Source organism: Larus michahellis, chromosome Z, assembly GCF_964199755.1.
Source record: "Larus michahellis chromosome Z, bLarMic1.1, whole genome shotgun sequence".
Taxonomy (NCBI): domain Eukaryota; kingdom Metazoa; phylum Chordata; class Aves; order Charadriiformes; family Laridae; genus Larus; species Larus michahellis.
The window spans coordinates 40,391,679-40,413,820 of record NC_133930.1 but is presented as its reverse complement, the minus strand read 5'-3'; the positions used below and the strand labels follow the sequence as shown (position 1 = coordinate 40,413,820).

The window sequence follows — 22,142 nt, the reverse complement described above, 5'->3', positions numbered from 1 at the left end:
CAGGGGAGGCTGGAGGGATTGGGAGGGTCTCGGGCACTTTCCTGAGGAAGCTGTCCACCCTCTGGTCAGGTGCTAGCAGCCTGGGAGCACTTGCCCTTCCCTTTTGACTCAAGCTCCTGGCAAACACAGTCATGCCCAGAGCAGGGCAGCCTGCAGCCCCCTCTGCGGTGCAGGCCTGCCAGCACCATCTCCTCCAGCTGTGGTGCAGAGGAGCCCTGTGCGTGCATCCCAGAGGACTTTGCAGAGCAAAGCCGTGTTGAACTCACTCTCATTTTCATCAGAGCTGTCCCCTTGCCGGGTCGTGCCCCAGGCCGCCTGAGCGTGGGTGAGCCTGGGGGAGAAAAAGACAGAGCTCTTTTGTGTGCTGTCTCCATGCCATGCGAGCCGAGGCAGGCAGGAGCTACCAGCGCAGAGGCCCTGGCCGGAAGACTGGCCTTGGGAAGGCTCCCAGGAGATGGCCTGGCCTTGGTGGGATGAGGAAGCAGCAGCAAGGTGGCACAGTCCCTTCCGCCCTGTCCTCCTCTGCCCACCGGGCCCTGCTGCACCAGCCTGCCCTTGGGCGGCCACCTCAGCAGCCCCGTCGTCTGAGGAGAAGGCACCGACTGCCCCCAGAAGCAACACGCCCCACACATGCGCACCCATTCTTCCTGTCCCTGGCTCGCCTCTTTCCTGATGGGGCTCTCGGTGCTCCCGGTGATTTTTGGGGAGCCTTCCTCTGCTTCATTCTGTAGAGATAGCAAGTTTCTTGGCAGTGTAAGGGCCCCTCCGTGAGCCCCAGGAGTTCTGCTGCCCAGCGCACGGCCACTCGGCAAGGCCCTGAGCTCACAGGGGCCTGCACGCACGGTGTGAGGCGACGACTGTGACATCACAGATGGGGCCACGAGGGGGTGGGAGACGGGGAGAGACCGTGCACTTTTCCTGGTGCAGCCCATCTGCTGCCCGCCCTGGCCCTGACCGGGGAGTGGTGGGGAGCGGCTGAGGGGCAGCGCTGGCTCCCCTGGCAGCTCCCCCGGGAGCCACCGCATCCCAGCCCCTGGGCCTTGTGGGGCCCTGTGCCGGGTGCCACACGTTATGTCCCCTGGGCAGGGCTCAGCACTCCTGGAGAGCCCCCAGGACGTGGGAATGGAGGTTGGATGGTGGATTTTGCTCGCTCACGATCCGACAGCTGCTTCAGGCAGTGTTTCTGCTCTTTGAATCTGTCTTCTCTGCAGAGAAGAAGGGAAACTAAGCGTTCCCTGGTGCTGTCAGAGCTGCAGTGGTGTCTGTGTGTAAGGCACAGGGGTTTTTCCCAGCCACGCTGACCCTGCCTTAACATCCATTTACCTCTACTGGGTCTGGCTGTGATGGGAGTTACTTTCCTCCTAGCGGCCTGTACTGTGCCATGTTGTGCATCAGCGTCTCAGAGTGTTGATGACACACTGTTGTTTCAGCTGCTGCTGAACCACGCTGACAGAGCATCACGCTGTCTCTCTTTCCCACTTTGGCCCTTGAGCGAAGAGGCTGGGGGTGGGCAAGGGCTTGCGAGGGGATGGAGCCGGGACAGCCGACCTGAACTGACCAAAGGGCTATTCCACGCTGTGTAATGTCACGCTCAGCAATGAAGACTGGGGCTGTGCTCTGTGCAAGGTAGTCATTGCTTGGAGACTGGCCGGGCATCAGCCTGCCTGCGGAAGGTGGTAAGCGACTGCTGTTGCAGGCCTTGGGTTTTTTCCTTCTTCCCTTCACTTTATTAAAGCGTTTCTATACCAATGCACAAGTTTTCTCCTCTGTTTCACTCACTATTTAGTTCAATTTAAAAGGTTCTGTACCAGTTGGAGCATATTACTGGCTATTGTAGACATAAGGGACCTTTCATTTTCAGCGGACACTATCTCGAATCAAGCAACCTAGGAGAAGATAACTGCTCCCATAACCCTCTAAATTTAAAGGTGTAACAAAGTCAAGTAATAACTTCTTAGGATTTTCATTTTTTGAACAACCCTTTAAAAAGCACAGCCAACAATCTTGCAATCTGTTTTTCATTGAACAAGCTATTTTTCTGCAATATATATAACTTGAAGTTTCATAAGCATCCACAGTGATTTTGAGGCAATTTCTAGGGAAGACTCATACACCCTTGAGATGAGTTACATATGGTTTTCCTCAATTACTGCAATGCACACATCTGAAAAATAAAGCAAAAGCTTGTTTTTAAGTCCTTGAGATGCAGTCTAGACAGTATGAAATTAATATTCGTATCAGATGCAATTAAGCAGAATACACATCTGAAGCTACTACAAATCCTTTGGAAGGGATAAAGTGCCACGTGTTTGTCTATCAGGAAACAGAGCCAGCTCTTATCAAAAACAGAGAATCATACAAGGCAGAATTTATTCCCTACCAAGGCTTCTCCTTCCATCTTTTGAACAGTTTTGTGGAGCTCGGCAGTATGTTGTGTACTGAGCCCCTGTACCTAAAAAATAAACCAGCGGTACCTGCTGTGATGTCTCTTAGCTCGGCATCTGAACTTGGCAGTGTAAGCATTCTCCAACCCTACGATTCTGTGATTCTGTTCTGGAAAAAAGACAAGGGGGGGATCTTCGTGATGCTTATAAATACTCAAAGGGTGGGTGTCAGGAGGATGGGGCCAGGCTCTTTTCAGTGGTGCCCAGCAACAGGACAAGAGGTAACGGGCACAAACTTGAGCATAGGAAGTTCCACCTAAACATGAGGAGGAACTTCTTTACTTTGAGGGTGGCAGAGCACTGGCACAGGCTGCCCAGGGAGGTGGTGGAGTCTCCGTCTCTGGAGACATTCCAAACCCGCCTGGACGCGTTCCTGTGCAGCCTGCTCTGGGTGACCCTGCTCTGGCAGGGGGTTGGACTAGATGATCTCCAGAGGTCCCTTCCAACCCTACCGTTCTGTGATTCTGTTTGCATGACTAGCCCCTGATCTCTGGCTGGTCATCAGAAGTTAAGCATTTGCAGGAGGCTGCGTCGTTGCAACAGCTATTTTAGCTTTTTCATAACAAGTTACCCCAAACACGTCAAATGGAAATAGGACAAACTTAGTTTTTGTTTTCCTGTAATAGTGCCACATCCGATAAATGTTATTTTCTTTTTAACGCTAAAACCCCTGTTGTGGTTTGGCCTCAGAGGGCAACAAAGAACGACGTGCCGCTCGCTCGGGCCTTCCCGATACGGGAAAGAATCGGGAGAAAAAGTCAAAACTCGTGGGTTGAGACAAAGGCAGTTTAACAGAACAGCAAAGGGAACAAGAAAACAACAACAATAATGCGGACAGAGGAATGTGCAAACGGATTACAGAAGCGTCGCGCACCCACGGGACCCAGGACGGCCCGGCTGGCTCCAAGCGGCGACTTCCTGCCACCTCCCCGGGCACCTCCGAGCGGGCACGTCCATGCCGGAGCCCGCGGAAAATTAACCCTATCCCCGACGGAACCAGGAAACCCCACATGCCCCTTGCTAAGAGATGCCAGAAGCCCAAGGAAGTTTTAAGTGTCTTATTTTTTTCTGCAAAATAGTACAACCAGTTATTAAAATAAAATCCAATTTAAGTACACATTCCGCTGTCATGGAAAGTAGGTGGAGCCTTTGTTTTACCTACATGTTGTAGTATCTTGGAGACAGCAGAGGCTGTTGAGGAAGTCAGCTCCTATAATGAGTTCAGATTATTTATGACTTCTTTGGAATTTGGAATTTTTGCTGGCATCTGGTGGAGGTCACACAGCTAGAATACAGTCTTTTAGACAAGCAATCTAACGAGCAAGATTGCTTAAAAAAGCAATCATTTTTTGAAGCCACAAAAAGTATCAGTGCACAGATAAAATGCTGCTGACATGTGCCTAGAACAAGTACGTGTGGTTAGATTCATGGCGAAAAATCCCAACCAAACAAAACCAATCCAACAACTTGTTTGATGAAAAATCCCTGCCTCCACACAGTTTACGTCTCTGCTTCTGACTGCTCTTCAGAAGTCAACACAATCTTCCACAGGCAGTAGTTGTGGGTAAGCAATGACAGAATGCAAAATATGAAAGTGTTACATCACATAGGAAGACGGGACACTTGAGAATGTCAGCCATCAGATAAACGAACTAGTAGAAAGGTGGATGGAGTCAAGAGTTGTAGCAGAACAAAGTCAAGTCTCTCTAAAGTCACTGGATTCGTATCTTGAAGGGTTTACCATGTTCATCATGTTCATGTTCATCACCTGACGTTTCTTATCCCTGTTATTTTGATTAATTTCTGGTATTTTAGAGCAACCAATGGGATAAAAATGTCCTTGAAAATGAGTATGTATACTCTGAAAGAGCTTAGATTTTCTAGGTTAGATTTTGCCACAGCAAAGTATAGTAAGGATAGACAGAATTTAAAAACATGACTACAAGATTCTAGTAGTCCAAGGACCATATATTCACCATAATACTTGTGAAAACACTACTCCTTTTCACAAGCTGGGCGTACTTGGGCTGACAGACTTGTCAGCTGCTTATGCTTCTGCACCAAATTCCATATCCTGGAGTTAAACAAGGTTGAAATCCCCTGGTAAAATTACTGCCTACAAGCAAGTTCAAGAGGAACTAACAAAGCAAATTCGTTCCTGGTTAAAGAAGTGCAATTCCATTGTTTGGCTTTTTATAGCAGCCGTGAACTTATGCACATCAAACAGCACAATAGGGCAGGCTGATGAAAAATGTTTGACTGTTGAGCATGTCACAAATTGTAACCGCTAACTAGCACAAAAGCCAATAAAATAGGACACTAAAAGAGACCTATTTTGTCTTCAGCGTTACATGGGGGAAGAGAGAAAGCTGGTCATTTCAAGACCAAAGTCGACTCCGTGGATGCTGAGATCTAAGTTTCTCTTGGGACTCAGAGGGAAAGGAAGATATTTTAGCAACATTGCATAGACTTTCAGCACCCTACAGAATACTGAAACATTCTTCAAGAGTTCAGACACCCTGATAGTGTAATGAGAGCAAAAGCGGAAGTCTTCATAAAATGAATGAGTCAAGGATCTTGGATTGTGGTGGGGAAAAGCACACAGAAGAACTGATGATCATAACGCTTATTTTAGCGTTGATATTACACAACGAAACTATAAACTAAATTCTAATACAGGCATCACTAATCATTGCAAAGATAAGAGTTGTGGGACTGAAGTACAGATGAACCCGCATCTAAAAAGACAGCTGGAAAAGTTTTAATGCTAACAAGTTCTCTCCAGCTGAATGTAAAAAAGGCTTAATGAAAGTAGTATCTTTATAAATATTTTTATATTGATATCTATTTTTAGATATTCTATATACTTGATATAGTTCTATATATTTTGGTTGGCATCTATATATTTATATAGGCAATAAATTTTTATATTGGCATCTTGAATATCTTTATCAACGATCTGGGCAAGGGAACCAAGTGCAAGTTTGCAGCTGACACCAAGTTGGGTGGGAGTGTGGGTCTGCTTGAGGGTAGGACGGCACTACGGAGGGATCTGGACAGGCTGGACCAATGGGCTGAGACCAATGGTATGAGGTTCAACAAGGCCAAGTGCCGGGTCCTGCACCTGGGTCACAACAACCCCATGCAGCGCCACAGGCTTGGGGAGGGGTGGCTGGAAAGCTGCCTGGTGGAAAAGGACTTGGGGGTGTGGGTCAGCAGCAGCTGAATATGAGCCAGCAGTGTGCCCAGGTGGCCAAGGCAGCCAACAGCATCCCGGCCTGTAGGGAAGTGATCATCCCCCTCTACACTCAGCACCTCGAGTACTGTGCTCAGTTTTGGGCCCCTCGCTCCAAGAAAGACACTGAGGTGCTGGAGTGTATTCAAAGAAGAGCAAGGAAGCCGGTGAAGGGCCTAGAGAACAAGTCCTGTTAGGATCAGCTGAGGGAATGGGGGTTGTTTAGCCTGGAGAAAAGGAAGCTGAGGGGAGACCTTATTGCTCTCTACAACTAGCGGAAAGGAGGCTGTAGCCAGGTGGGGGTTGGTCTCTTCTCCTGATTAACAAGCAATATGACAAGAGGAAATGGCCTCAAGTTGCACTAGGGGAGGTTTAGATTGGGTATTAGGAAAAAATTCTTCACCAAAAGGGTTGTCAAGCATTGGAACAGGCTGCCCAGGGAAGTGGTTGAATCACCATCCCTGAAGTTACTTAAAAGAGATGTAGATGCGGCTCTTAGGGACATAGTTTAGTGGTGGACTTGGCAGTGTTAGGTTTATGGTTGGATTTGATCATCCTAAAGGTCTTTTCCAACCTAAATGATTCTATTCTAAAATTCTAATCTATGGTGAGCAGTACAAATTTCCTCATCTGAGATGCATGTACTCCTTTGCTTCAACGAGAAAATTTTACCTTTTTTTTGTTTGAAGAGAGCATTAGAAAATCATGTTTTCTATCACATGAGCAAAAATAAATTTCTCTGTGACCCTTTCAAGAATTTTTATTTTATATAGCAGAATTAAGGATAAAGAGCAGGAATGGGGAGGCAGAAGATAATACTCTGAAAGATAAGTCTCTTGCAGCAAGTCCATAGTTCTGCATCAGTTTTATTTTAAATCACAATAAATTTTAAAGCGATGTTCGGAACACTGGGAAACAACAGTGATGTGTCCCAGTCACTTGAACAGCAGAAGAGGAGACCCTGAACTGAACAGTGTACTGCACTACGTATACTCATGGAAGTCAGAGACTCTAGAAATCTAATACTGTTCAAAAGAAAAATAAGATATGCAATGTTTGTCTAGAATATAGCCTTTATTATTTTCAGTCTGTGTAAATTTTAATACATGATTGAATTTCTACATCATTTTCTCTTTTTAAGCACATCCTGGTCTTTTCAAGCAACCCAGTCAATTGCACCTTTATTATGTACAGTCAGTATTTATGAAATATTGCATATTTATCTATGAACTTAGAAAAAATAACATGCAAGGGAAGTTGTTACCATGATCCTGATAAAAAAAAAAAAAAGAGATAGGTAAAACAGTCAATCCCCTTTTAGTGTGTTATGGCTTTGCACCAAGAATCAGATGTCAAAACAAAACAGTTTAAGATGCTTCTTGTTAAAGGCACTTACTGTTCTTCAAATACTCTTTCAGATTTAGTTCTATTGCATTAAGAAGTGTATCTCTAGGAGCATACTTTCATAACACAGCAGAACAGTCCAAAAAGGCAGCATTAATGAAAAGGAAAAAAAGGTTTTTATGTTAAAATATGAAAATACCAAGAATTAACACAAACTTACAGGATTTGGTCCTTATAAAACAGGCAACAGCATTCAGGCAATAGTGATTTCTTTTCTTAGATGCTAACAAAATAATATCCCCAAAAACGAACTCTTCCAGTTCCAGCGTATAGATATGTCTGAATTCAGTAGTGTACGTACCCTCTAACGGCATCTTCAATAAAAATACAGTTTTTCAAGACTAACTACTGCTCCACTTTGGCTGGGAAGGAAGAAACCTCAAAAGAGCATTATACATGCACATGCTAGCAAGCCTACAACTCTGTGTCTCTATATCTTGATGGCTGTCCATAATACCCCTTCTTAGAGTGGTCTGATAGCTGCCGACGGTACTCCTCCTCCTCCTCTGCATCGCTGCCATAACTGCCACGGTTCTCTAGGTAAGGTCTCATAGGAGGTTTCTGGGGTTCTGGAGGTCTGGAGCTAACACAGCGAGACAGGGAAGGAGAGAGAGATAATGTTTACTTCCATTCTGAAAAGCTGAAAAATAATTGTACTTAGTCTTGGCTTTATGGCTGTGTACAACCTAGAAAGGCACATGGAGCAAATTAAATCCGTTCTATCCCATAAACAATTGCATGCCCATAGTATGCCTGTCTGGAGAGGCATCTTATTTCTGTGTTCAGATTTGATCTACTCCACCTACCTGTAAGAATGACAAATTTAAAATTATTAAACACCCTGCACCCCACATCAAGAGCTTTACAGCACTTTAGTCCCTGAGCAGAGAGGTTTTGAGCCATTGCTGCTACCCCAGCTGACATTTTCCTCAATTATTTTTGTGCCAGATTCTTTCTGTAACCGCTTCTTTTTTTGCATCGCCAGTTTCCTGTCTCAAAGTCTGAAGACTTCTTATGTGACATTCCTAAAATTGACACCCTTCTCACTTGATACCCTCTTGCTAGGGCTCTTATCCTTAAAAGAGGGCAGAAATAAGCCACGCGTTTTGTACGCTGTGGTGCTACCCATTTAATGGGACTTTAAGCAGATACACAGAAATAAAATCTGCCAAGGGCAGACATTTCCTCAGTTTCAACGTCAAGATGTTATCCTCCTTCCATATTGCCCCAGTGCTTAAACATTCCCTTTAAGCCAAACATACTCGTAAAAAGACAACAGCGCTGATTTCTGTATGTAAGCAAACATTCTGCATATGTGGTTAAAGGTTACATTTCACTACTAAAAAGCTTCCAAGGCTATATAAAAAAAACAGTATGCTTTTCTGAACCCACCAAGAAAACCTGAAAATAATCACTTCAGGTTTTCCATTTTAGATTATATGCTATGACATCAAAGGATTTGATTTATTGGAAAAAAAGGTCCCATTTCTATTGGCTATTACTAAGAGGCAAGAAAACCTTCAAGTCCTAAAGAGCAGAAAACAAACTCCATCGCAGTTTCTTAGCCCTTGCACAGGTGACTGCTCAAGTCATAGAAATATGCAGTGTGTAGGGTAAGATGACACAATGTCAATCAGTCCAGAACCCACTGAATTTTAATGAAAGACTAGTACTTTCAGGAGACTTGACAGGTGACCTCAGGCAAGTTTCATCCTCAGTTTCCCTACCCACACAATACATCTGTAACAGAATAAGCATTTGATAAGTTAAGTGTTATTAAGTAATTAAAACTGCATTTATTCGTTAGGGTAGACTAACAGTCATCAAGTATCTAGCACAGAAAGAACAGACATCAGAGGACATGAATGCAGAAAAAAAGCTTCCCAGTAATACTGATGGGGGCAAAAACCTGGCACTGCAAATACTTCAGCAAAAGCCTATAGTGATTCTTCCTAGGTAACTCAAATACTATGAATGAACAAAAAGAAGAAGATATCCTGGAAAACAAGAAGAGTTCCTGAAATTTTGCCCCCCCTTTACAGTAATCTCTAAGGCACAATAAGAAGGCAGGATTGTTTGTATGAGTAAAACCCAGCAAGATCAGTTTTCCTCCTGCTGGTGAAGTAAACAATCAAGACAGAATGCTTTAAACTGGATACATCCTACCTCATAGGCTGGGGCCAGCTCTGTTCAGACTTCTGTGTTTTGACAGGGACAGCATAAATATCCGGGTGCTTCTGGGCTATTTCAAGCTTTAAAAGAAAGTAGGAGAAAATAACGGTTCTTTTTAAGTCTATCCATTAGAGATCCTATAGATTACAAATCTAGCAGGTCACAGCTACATCTGAAACGATTAAAGCACAAATTGATAACGGATCTTATTCATATTCCTACAATTATATAATCTTTTGCTACAGTAGTAATTCAAAGTGCACGTGAAAACAAAGCATTGCCAGAAGGATTATTAGAAGTCAGCTTTCTATAGTTAACAATAGAAAGCCTTAAAATAAATCCTCTTTTTACATTCCGGTCCACAGAATGGCATGTCTGTGTGTATGTGTGGTTTCCCAAACTTCTCCCTCCAGAAGCAACACAATGCAAGGTCATGATTTTCCTTTTCAGGATGCAAGCTGTTCTATATGTTGGAAAGCACAGCAGCGGGAAAATGCATCTCTTCATACCCTGGCATTCTGGGCCTCTTGTAGCTCTTGCATTCTTTGCATCCTCGCCTTATGATCCATCTCCTCAAATATTTTGACTTTCCTCAGTACAGATTTTGGAGTATTTTCTTGTTCGCTTCCTTCCTCTTCCAACTTTGCCTCTTCCTCCTCCTCTGCAGGTGGGACTGCTTGTTGAGTGTTCCTCAGGATGGGACGCCCAAAGGCTGGTTTCACAGAAACAGGTGGTGGTGCTGCTTTGGCTGATACAGTTGAAGTCTCACTGCTGGCAGCAACGTTACTTGATTTGGAATCATAGTTCTTGGGGAAGTCATATAGATCCTCTTTGTTTTGTAACTTTCCCTTTAAGTTTAAAACACACAAACAAAGTTTAAATCAGCAACTTCATAACTTTCATTTCAAATGAAGGCTTTAATCTGAAATTAATCGTTTTGCCTATGTATTTAAACAGCCTCAATCTTCAAATACCTTTCAACTATTACTTTGGATGAACTGCTGCATCATTTTGTCCATACACTTATACACTACATGTCAACCTATAGAAGAGTAGCCCATTTAGCCTTGTTTGTCCCATTTGTTAAGGATTACCAGAACTACAGCGTGTGTTAGGGGACAAGAACACTGACCTCCCAAATGATTTGTCAGTACTACCTACTGTCAAATATTACCACCAGGAGCTTGGAAGTGCACAGGACATTCCTGAGCAAGGTTTGAATAAACAGTTAACATCAATTTCTAGTGATGGAGACTGATTTCAGAGGTGGTAGACTCTGGTTTTGTGCTTCAGAATGGCCATCAGAAATGCTTTTCATGATGATTCGCCTCTGTTTGTTCTTGCTGAGCTAAAGAAGTGTCTTTCAATTTCTTAGCAGACACAAAAAGGAGTCTACTTTCTTCTTCCCTATAGAGATCACACATACTCAAAGATGACTTTTGCATTTTCCCTCTGTTTGATCCTGCAACACCTTCAGTCATTCCTTCTCTTCACACTACCAATGTTTTCTAGTCTCTGATCATTCCTACTGCTCTTCCTAATGTGCCACACTATGGCGAATTTTCCAGAAGGAGGAACTTTGTATTCAGATTTGCTTCTACATGTTTACCTTAGGTGGTTCAGGCTTGAAGGCTGGAGGTGGACTTGGTTCTCTAAGGATCTCCCTGCTACCAGCTTTTCTCAACCGAGTCCTTGGTTCTGGACTAAATTTTTTTAAACTCTATGAAAGAGAGAAAGAAAAAGATAAAAATCACTGCAGTATCCACTAATTCAATCATTTCTCTCTCTCTCAAGCTCACTATTTTGGGAACAGTAACCAGGAGTCAAATGACGGTCAGCAACCTGACCACAATCACTGCAGATGTAATTGCAAAGTTCAGGGTGATGAGACATCATCAGGACACCTATAGAGTTAGGCAGAAAAGCAGAGCTATTATGATTTTTGCTCTACACAATGTGGCTCTAAAACACTATCAGAGGTAAAATAAAGCTGCTGTTTAAAAAATTCTCATTTTTAAGCCATGCATACAGGGCTTTCAGAGAGACCAAAGTACAGTCTTGTTGAAAATCCAGTCATCTCACCTCCTCATGATGCACAGGTTCAGAGGACCGGCTAACAGATGAAATCCTTGGCTCATCCAAAGGCTCATCGAGTTCATTGTCAGTGTATGCACCTCCTTCTCCATCTGTATCCTCGAGGTCACTGATCAGTCGACTGTCACAACTCAAATAATCAGCACCCATTGCAGTAAGGTAAGACATACGATCATCCGCATCATCTTCCATGCCGTCCATCTAGAGAAAAGTCAGTAAGAATTAAGGAACAAAGATTAAATACATGAGAATTAGAGTCTAGCTGGGTCTCAACATCATGCCAAACAACTCCTTAAGAATGACTTTGCAGAACTGAAAGACAGACTAGTGCAGAATCATAATGGAAAGTCCTGTAAGAGTTTATCCCTCCTCAGCATTCTCCCCCAGCCACAGCGTTAGCGATGAAAGCTCCAAAGTGTAACAGAAAGAACAACAGAAAGTAATGTTTTGTTACGAAGAAAGTCACCAACCTGTCTAACCTATCCAGCATTGTCAAGAAAAAGTTTCAATAATTTTTACTGGCAAGAGATATCCTGGGACATCTGTATAGCTTAGTACAGTATAGACTGACTGCTTACCTTCCCTTCTGATACCCATACTGCTTCTCCTTGCTGTTGCTGAATTGTATCTTTCAGACTACCGTACCAGCTATCATTGGCTGAATTCAAATTGATGGTGGCTGTAAAAATCGAAGGAAGAAGTATATATACATGGCAAATGCAATGTGATCCTTTATCCAGTCTTCGCTGTTTAACGCTTTTTGGTTTAGCTATGTGAGAATGTTAAACAGCCATTTCATTTAGAACATCGGCAGAAGCATGGTATTTTTATTTTACTGTTTGTCCACTCCTCAAGCTTATTAAATCACTTATCTTTTAATGACAGTACACCAATTCATAATTTCTTTTGTATTAAAATTGGGCAGAACAAGGAACTCTGACAAAAGTCAAGGAAGGGATTGCTCACGACCACACCTTCATACCCTTTCAGTTCCAGCCTGCACAAATTAATATGCAGAGTAGCAAGTGGATGTCTCAAGACTCACACAGTCACATCCACTACTCTCTTGGTAAGCAGGTTAGACACACATTCTTCCTTACCTGTAAAGAGGTGGGAACAAGTTTTCTTCAGCTTGTTTGCTTGCTCGTAAAGTTTTCTTGAGCTCTTGTTTGATGTGGAACATAGCCTTTGTCTCATGGTTTTCACACCCTGCTTACTGTCTGGGTTAAAGAAGACCACGATTGGAAACCACTGGGTATAATTTAGCAGGTCCACCGCTTTAGGAGTCACATCCAACAGAGCGTGTTTATCCTGTTAACAAGAAAGCCCAGTCAGTGTGCTGCTTGTGGGGAGCAAGAGGAGGTGGTTGGAATGGCATCCTAGGAAAACCAGGGTATTTTTTTTTCCAAATAAGACCACAACTTGCTGGATTTTTTTTTCCCTCCTCACAGTTATATTGCCTTCAGAAGCCACAGCAGGTAGACTTTTTCTTTCAGCTCCATCTTTTTTTAACAGCTTTTGCCTGGATGTCTACATTCTTATGTTAACTAACTCTCTTGTTAAGGAAAATGCACTGATTCCACTTTTTTTTTTTTAAATAGGCAGTGCAAGTTAACTAGCTTTTCTCTCTACCTGCCCATACCACAGCTTCCACTACCACAACTATTCTGGGTGCTATCTGTGAGCTTTTATTTACATTTACTACCTGAGGCAAATCTCACTTGTTTCATTTAATATATTCCTTCTCAGCTACTTTTAGTGCAAAGATGAATGGGATTTTCAAACGTGTGCTTCAGTGGGGCCTGAGCTGTGAACAGCCTTCTGTGTGACATTGAACCCCTTTGACATTGCTTTTACTTGGCTCAGGGCAATAGGCCAAAAGAATATACTCTGCAGCTTAAGTTTTTTAAGCTTCTTGATTACCACCTATTTACTTGATCTCTAAACAGTATTAGAAAGAGAGTCAATGCAGTCTCAGTAGATGCTACTTAGCTATCATAGTCACCTCCTGTTCAGTTTAATAATAGTAACTCTGAAAATAAAATGTTAAGTTTCTGATGACAGTAAGAGCAAGTAGAGCACTGCGTGACACGACAGCCTCCATGGCAAATTCAGAAAGCATACAGTAAAACACCCGTGCCCCTCTGTTCAAATTTAGGTACAGGAAGGAGAATTTAATTTCTAATATCAGGTTCACCCTCCCACTTGGAGGACAGCCATCAAAATTATAAAAATTGTTGTTGAACAAGCCCTATCATTAAGCCAAGTCTGCTTATTGCAGAAATAGATGCTGTGAAGATTTGAGGACTCTGCAAGCTTTAGAAGCAAACAAATCAAACAACGTGCCTTTGAGCATAAGCCATTTTCAGAGAGAAATACTCTACCTGCTCAATGATTTGCCTCACAGTGTTCAAGCGCACTACCCCAGTTGACTTCTCTGAACCTGCGTCTCTGGGTTCTGTCTCTGCAAAGACAACATTTTAGCTTGTCTAGAGTGACAGGGCAGCTGTGATTATTAAGTTATCCGTTCTCTCGGTTAAGGATGATAAGGAAGCTAGGAGGACAACTTACTTGCTGTCTGGTACAGGTGAGGCAAATCATTTGACAACTTCTCCATAGCAACATCTGCAATAGGGCCAAATATCACCACAGGTCTCTTAAAACCAGCTGAAATAAAAATATTTGGAGAAAAGATAAGTCTGAGAAGACTGATTTTATATATAAGTGAAGTGGCACGGACAAGATCCTCAATTACTACGCAAGGTTACGAGTAAGTTGAAGACATCAAAAAATACGTTTTAAGAATTTTATTTCTCTAAAGTTTGTAGAACAGCATAACTCATACAGAAAGCTATTTTTATCAGCTGAGAAAGCAAAAGAGATTGTTTCAATTTAACAGCTTCCTTATTCTTTCTAATGAAGGTATATCGAGAGGATTCTACATTCGGGAAACACACAGGAGATCTTCAGTAATCTTTCCATCCAGCAAAACAGCATGAACCCTGGCCCAGAGGGTTTTGTGTGAATAAAGATGAAAATGCTAAACCAGCAGCAGGGCAGCTTGAAGAAGCAAAGAAATGGAAATTCTGTTATGCTTATGTCAAAACAAGTGGAAACACAGCCCTCGCAAGTTAGTGGGGGAATGCCATTCTGTTGCTTACTCTATCTTGGTACCTGGGAGCTGCTTTAAAATACTTTTTAGTATTTGTTTTGTTCCACAATACTGTCATGTGCCAATACCCAGAAAATTATCTTGACTTGTTCAACATCACTAGTAACATAGCTAGTTTATAGCCATGGAGATGGCACACATCAAGCTTGATTACCCTGGGACAATCTGTTGGAAATACGTAGGTTTTAGCTGCTGTCAAGGTAATGTTAAAGTGGTATTTATGAGCAAGCTAAAGACTGTGATTGATCTCGGGCATTTGGATTGTACTTTCAGAGCTAGCCAAGGGGAAGATGAGGAAACAAGAAAACCCTGCTTGTTTCTTCCTTTTTTCATGTTAAACCTCGACATTGGCATGTGTAATTTGGAGGCAAAAGAGAACAGCAGCAGTTTAAAAACATAAAAAGCTTTTTTTCTTAGAGTAGTTAATAACATGCAGAAATCTGCATTCTGAGAAAAAAGTCATCCCTTTCTGTTGCTCAAATTTAACATTGAACCCAAGTTGTTTGAAATCGCTTCCTTAGCTGACCAAACGTTTGGACGCTAAACCAGACAGCAACAAATGGGCAGCTGGCTCACAGCGGTCTCACTTACCCTCACGCAACTGAACTCGCTCATAAGCCGGGAATTTTGTGCTCACAGATACAATAGCTGTCAAATCTTCACGACTCTTCCTCAGATTCTTCTTCACTCCAGATCGCTGGCCACGTGTTCTCCAGAAGTCTGCCCTATCGCTTGAGCCATCTTTTTGAGCATTTTGAACACTGGCCATCTGCTCAGCTCTGACAGAGAAACCAGAGTTCGTTTGTTGAGTCAAAGAGGGCAAAGGCACTTTCACTGAAGAACAACGGATTTTCAATTTACAACAGGTAATTTGCCAGATAGACAGCCGTAAGTGGAGGAAAGAATAGAGAAGTTCAGGTTCTTTTGCCTTGGAGCAAACACAGTGTCAGAACAATGCTCCGCCTTGACACAGCTACAAGATTGCAGGGCAGGAATTGAGTCCTCAGGTCTTAAACTGATAAAGCACGCAAGCATAAATAAAAGAACGCAACTGCAGAGAGGTGGTGACGAGCACAACTCAGAAATGAGGGTCACTATTCTCTTCTCATTAGGCCTTCTAAGTTAAGTCACTATAGCACAGAAACAAAGGCTGGCTTAGTCAGATCACTTAGCAGAGAGGACAGAGTGTACTGAACAGGAAAGGGGCAAGGGAGTCATATAAGAAGCATATTGCAGGATCTTCTGCATGACGCAATTGTGATCCTTTTTCCTCAATCGTAAAATTACAACCACACTCAAGAACTTAAAAGCTACAGTCTAAAGATACCCTTATTTTTTGATGATGGATTTTAATACTTTTACTCATTGTGCACATATGAACACTTATTGTTACCTCACAGGAATTTTGACTAGGAAAGCATACTTAAGCAAAAAACATTGCTGTGGCTCACTCAGTATTTCACACAAAAGTAAGGACTACAGCTACCAAGAAATATTAGCCTTGGAATAAACTCTTGAAACATTTCCTGTAAGGATACACAGAAGAAATTCACGCACTGAAGTTCTTTTAAAAGATTAGTTATCATAGTATTCTTGCACAAACATAGAATCATGGAAGAGTTGGGGTTGGGACCTTTAAAGGTCATCTAGTCCAATCCCTTTGCAGGGACATCTTCAAATACACCAGGTTGCCCAGAGCCCCATCCAGCCTGACCTTGAATGTTTCCAGGGATGGGGCATCTACCACCTCTCTGGACAACCTATGCCAGTGTTTCACCACCCTCAGAGTAAAAAATTTAGTCCTAATATCTAGTCTAAATCTACCCTCTTTTAGTTTAAAACCACTACCCCTTGTCCTATACCAACAGGCCCTGCTAAAATGTTTGTCCCCCTCTTTCTTATAAGCCCCCTTTAAGTACTAAATGTCCACAATAAGGCCTCCCCAGAGTCTTCTCCAGGCTGAACAACCTCAGCTGTCTCAGCCTGTCCTCATAAGAGAGGTTCTCCAGCCCTCTGATCGTTTTCGTGGCCCTCCTCTGTACCCGCTCCAGCAGGTCACAGTATGGACCCCTGAGGGACACAGCTTGTCACCGATCTCCATCTGGACATCGAATTGTTGTCCACCATCCTCTGGATGTGACCCTCCAACCAATTCCTCATCCACCAAACAGTCCACCCATCAAATCCGTATCTCTCCAATTTAGAGTGATGGATATTGCGGGGGGACCAGCGTCAAAAGGCCCTGCAGAAGTCAAGATAAATGACATCTGTAGCTCTTCCCTTGTCCACTGATGTAGTCACTCCATCATAGAAGGCCATTAGGTTGGTCAGGCAGTACTTGCCCTTGGTCATAAGGTTCCTAAGGTGTAGGGTTTTTTTGTTTGTTTGTTTGTTATGATTTGGTTGGGGATGGGGGGAGGAGAGCGCAGAAAGGGGGAAAAACGCAAAAAAAAAAAAAAGAGGCAAAAATAGGACCCTCCACCCATTTTCTAGAAGAGGAACCGAAGCAGCTAGTGGTCAAAGCTTGGTTGATTGCTGAGACAGGACCTCTAGGTCTGTGTTGCAAATACGTGATCTAGTATGTAGCTAACACCATACTCTCACATCCTCTCCTCACATAGTGCCATAGTTCTAAAAAATCGAGTTTTAGAGGCACAATTTTTGTGAAAGTAAAGACAAAACAATTTACTGATTCTTGAAAGGCAGGGTGGAAAAAAAGGAAGAATGGTATGACACAGGAAGAAAAAAAAAAGCGTTTGGGAAAAAAATCTTACTTCTAACAATAGGTAGGAATACAGGATACCACCTCACCTGCTCTTATTTGGAATGAGGCCCTTTTCCAGTTCGTTTCCAATTCTCACAGCCAGCCAGCTTCCCAGTTTGCCATCATACAGTGTATCAACTACTCTAAAGATCTCGCCTCTGGTGAATGCTAAGCTCTGTGGTGACTCTTTTTCACACTCAAAGTGGCTCCTGATGAAGAATGAGTCTCCTCTGCCACAGGCCATGATGTCTCTGTAAACTAAAACAGGAACTCCCCTTTAGTTTATATTATTTTACACTTGAAAGGAAGATTAAGCTGTCATTCTAGAGAATAGTTTTGAAATTCTTCCCCTCCACTCAAAAAGATGCAAAAAAACCAGCTTTCACATTCATTGCCCTACACGCACATTATCAAGAATGTTCTGTACTTGTATACTTACAGCCCTTACAGCTCTGATGGAAGGAGGTACTTGTACCTACCACCTTGTTGTGGTTTCAGTTAGGATAGAGTTAGCTTTTTTACTAGCAGCTGGTATAGTGCTATGTTTGGATTGGGGCTGAGAAATACTTGTGGTAGCGCACTGGTGGTTTTTTAGTTATTGTTAAGCTCTCAAGGCCTTTTCTGCCTCTTATGTGGCCCCACCAGCGAGGGCTGTGAGGAGACACAGCCTGGACAGCTGACCCTAGCAGACCAAAGGGCTATCCCATACCATGTGACATCATGCTCAGTATATAAAGCTGGGGGAAAGAAGGAGGAAGGGAGGGATGTATGGAGGTATGGTGTTTGTCTTCCCAAGTAACTGTTATGTATGATGGAGCGCTGCTTTCCTGGAGATGGCTGAACACCTGCCTGCCGATGGGAAGCAGTGAATGAATTCCTAGCTTTGCTTTGCTTGCGCGTGCGTCTTTTGCTTTACTTCTTAAACTGTCTTTATCTCACCCCATGGGTTTCTTCTCACGTTTACTCTTCTGATTCTCTCCGCTATACTAACTGCGGGGAGTGAGCTAGTGGCTGAGTGGACCTAGCTGCCAGCTGGGGTTAAACCACAACACCCCTTCCCAAAGCAAAAGGCAGCTATGGTACTTCAATATTACAGCAGGCTGTGTCTCCAACAGGAAAGCAAGAGGCTTTACTTGCTCCTTAATTGTTCATCCGTGAAACTGTCCATTTGCGGCTGACTGAATCCCTTGTGACTGCCAAGGCACAGCAGAAAAAGAATACTAACAGCAGATCTTGGGCCAGCTGCTACAGACTTAAAAGCTGAAGGAACAAGCAGTACATTGCCACTCTTCAGGATTAAGACAAGATGCTATTTGCTAATAATGAAAGAGATGGAGAAGTGCTTTGAAAAACAAACACATCACACATGCACATCTGTATGACCCTTGTGGTATTGAATAAAGCTATCCTCTAAACTACTGAAAAGGAGGGTAACTAAAAAGCTATCAAGAATAAGCACAAGAGAGATTAATTGTGGTTTTACTGGCAAAACAGAGCTTAAAAGCTTCATGGATATACATAAGTTTTGTTCAAAGCACCTACCTTCATATTTGCTTTGAGCCAAAATTGTCACTGTTTCACCTTTGGGAATTTCTAAGAGATACAAAACAGCATCTTCTCGAACAATGCCTCTGAAGTCTTGAGTATTTACCTATGTACCAAAAAAAGCACAAAACAAACAAACAAAACCATCAACATCTGAAAAACCAGCCATAAAAGTATTAACCAAAAATTTTTGTTTCATCTAAAATATCTTAAATATTCTCTTCCCTTATTATACTTTTTTTTTTAAAGTCAACATAGATGTCTGTTGCCATAAGAAATATTTTATTCCAGCCATTAACAGTAATCTTTCTGAAATAACAAAAGCCTGGATGTGCACTGCTAGATTGTTTCTTCTACTTTAAAAGACTCCAAGAGGCTACAAGAGATATCAAGGTTATCACAAGAGAAAACAGGCAGAAGAGAAAATTACTTTAGCCTCCTACTTGAATTTTCAGAAAAACATATAATGTAAGAGGACGTAATGGCATAGATGATATAATTCAGAAACTGGAAAAATAAATAACTGTGACCCAAGGAAACTGGAGAAAGATGAAAGAAGAAAAATATGCTGGCCTCAATTTTTTCCTCCTTTAAGACTAGCATTGTACAGAAAATTTATTCCCCCATCTCAGGGCATTTTTCTTGATTAATATTTCTCCTACCTCACCCTCCCACATAACCTTAAACAATAAAGCTTGATATACAATTCTCCATCAAAAACTCGTTTTGGTAAGATCCCTCTACCACATACACACACACTTCCAAAGCAGTAACTTGACTTCCTAAGATGATAATTTCTTCCATATTTCCACTAAGAAGGAAACCAAAAAATACAAAAGTTATTTGCATTTCAGGAGTATATACTTATACCCATACCTTAAGAATCTGATCTCCTTCCTGCAGTCCCTCCTGATCAGCTGAGGTACCTTCTTGAATTCCAGCAATAAATATCCCTACATCATTTCCGCCAGCCAGTCGCAAACCCACGCTGTCTCCTTTCTTAAATCTCACCATTTTTGTATTAGGACTACAAGATTTATGGGTAGAAAAAGGAAGTAAGGCCAGATGTTAGGTGTATGGTAATAACAGGTACTCAAGAGAAAAAAATTGCAATCCTTTCAACAAAATCATATAATAATAATCTTAGCCCCTTTCTTTTGAAATATAGGCTATATTTACCCAGGTTATTCTTCAGTGAGGGAAGGAAACAGAGAATTTGCATTTTTCAGTGTGGAAACTGAACGTAGGAAGAGCGACTAAGTGGCATACACAGACTTGACAGAGCAGGAGAACAACTCCCTGTGTTCTTGAAGTCATAAAATAGTTGCCTGCCTATTGGATCCTCTCTCAGATGAGCAGCTGGGTTTTTTTGTGAAAACAGCCTGAGTTATAAGGAATCATAGCCACTGTTTTTTCCTCTGTGTGCTTGAGAATTGTCATACAAATTGAATTTATACCTATTTTCTCTGCTGTTTAACACTTTTGTTAGACAGAAATCTCTACGTTTTTTTGTAACTGTTTCTCATTACAAGTATACTCTACTGGTATGTTAACAATCAGTCCTTTCATGTTGCAGTGGGAGAAGCCACTGGACTAGGTTCAGCTTTTTTGTTGTCAGAAAAGCTGTGTGCTTGAGTGACCTTCCAGCACAGAGGACAGTACTTATCTGTCAGCCTTTCTCAGTAATACCCTAAGCCTGTATTATAAATTCCCCTTCACCAAAACAATCAGTTGATTAATTTGCACATCAATGACAACATATGCAGGGTCCAATCCAGAAATGACCTGAAAAGAGAATCCATTTGAGAAAACACGCCCAGCTACAGAGTATCATCAAAACCTTATCTTTAGGCTTCTCCTTACAATCTCAGTGCTCCTCTCTGTTCAATTTCTGTATTTATAAACTCTCAAAAGAAAGCATGTCAGTTGATTTCCTATTAATACAGTTTGCAACTTATAGTATCTTAATTGTTAAAGAATCAACAATATTAGGTTCCATTTGACCACTTATAAAAATCATCAACGCTCCACCCCCCAAATAAACTTTGGAAGCAGTATTTTGTTCATTTCTAAGCAGAGACTGCAATATGGTCTGCACAGGCATTGGATTTGAAGAAGAGACACCAATTTCTGTACAGAAGTTGCCGGCTTGTACAGAAATAGGCATATGTTTGGCCTTGTCTTGCAACAAGCTTGTTTACAAATTAAATAAAGGACATTCTCTTTGTATCTTAATATTGTGGGGAAGTGACATGTTGTCTTTTGTGTGCATACAAAATAACAGAAGAGGTGTAAAATACATATCCATAGAATTGCACAGGTTAGAATGGCCCTCTGCTCGAAGCAGGCTGTTCAGGATGCCTCGACCAGTTATGTTTTTGAGTATGTCTGGTGGGGGAGATACCACAACGTACAAGGGAAAGCTGTTCCAGTGGTTAACCACCTTCATAATAAAAGGTTTTCTTCTTTATATCAAGTTAGAATTTCCTGTGTTCCAGCTTGTGTCCCTTGCTCTTCATCCTACTATTCTACCCCTCTGAGAAGAGTATGGCTCTGTTTTCTCTACACCCACTACCCATCAGGTTGCTGCAGAGAGCAGTAAGATGTTCCTTCAGTCCTCTTGTCTCCAGGCTTAACAAACCAAGTTTTCTTAGTCTTTTCTTGTATGTCATATGCTGCAACCACCAACTCCCTAGACTTGCTCCAGTGTGTCACTGTCTGTCTTGTCCTGGGGAGCCCCAAAATGATCATAGTACTTCAAATACTATATCAAAGTGCCAAATAGAGCAGAATAAAAATATGAAAACATACCATTGTGTACATTACCATGTAAGCCCAGAAGCACAGGGTATTCTATACCTTCCAGGCAGAAGGCAAGTCTATACCTTCCAGGCAGATACTTCTAAAACTAAGTTTCACCCAATATGGCCAGTTAGAAGCCATGATATCTCTTCTTGGCACTAAGCTATAAAGGGAATATGAATCCAAATGGGCAAAAAATCCCACAAACCCATGCAGCCAAGAACCAGGTACAGGTCACTGGAAGAACACTGAATGCAAAAGAACATGAGAATTGCCACCTTACCCATATATTGCTTCATCTTCCGGGCTGGGTTTAAGAATTGTTCTTGTAACTGCTTTTGGTTGAGACACTGTATGTAAAAAAAGCCAACAGAAGTTACTGAGCTATTAAAAAATCATAAATGTCAGCAATTTTTAGCTATCAGATAGCAATCAAACCCCTCCATGCCAAAGATTAATACAGCTTTAAATGTCAAGCATCTCTTTGACTAGAATTTATTTACTTCCCTT

At 42.2% G+C, this 22,142-nt stretch overlaps 1 protein-coding gene across 10 annotated transcripts in view; it reads right to left on the bottom strand.

The window, feature by feature from the left end:
* Positions 1-6,527: 6,527 nt before the first annotated feature.
* TJP2 (tight junction protein 2) overlaps positions 6,528-22,142 on the bottom strand; it is a 68,839-nt gene continuing 53,224 nt past the window's right edge. For all 10 annotated transcript variants that reach the window (XM_074570941.1, XM_074570944.1, XM_074570943.1 and 7 more), the window contains 14 exons: positions 21,916-21,982; positions 19,707-19,857; positions 18,828-18,936; positions 17,333-17,543; positions 15,113-15,300; positions 13,921-14,016; positions 13,734-13,813; positions 12,450-12,660; positions 11,928-12,028; positions 11,338-11,550; positions 10,865-10,975; positions 9,765-10,103; positions 9,250-9,335; positions 6,528-7,666 (listed from right to left, as the gene is read on the bottom strand). In XM_074570941.1, coding sequence (XP_074427042.1) covers positions 7,498-7,666; positions 9,250-9,335; positions 9,765-10,103; positions 10,865-10,975; positions 11,338-11,550; positions 11,928-12,028; positions 12,450-12,660; positions 13,734-13,813; positions 13,921-14,016; positions 15,113-15,300; positions 17,333-17,543; positions 18,828-18,936; positions 19,707-19,857; positions 21,916-21,982 — 2,132 coding nt within the window. In that variant the 3' untranslated portion in view covers positions 6,528-7,497. The remainder of the gene's footprint in view (positions 7,667-9,249; positions 9,336-9,764; positions 10,104-10,864; positions 10,976-11,337; positions 11,551-11,927; positions 12,029-12,449; positions 12,661-13,733; positions 13,814-13,920; positions 14,017-15,112; positions 15,301-17,332; positions 17,544-18,827; positions 18,937-19,706; positions 19,858-21,915; positions 21,983-22,142) is intronic.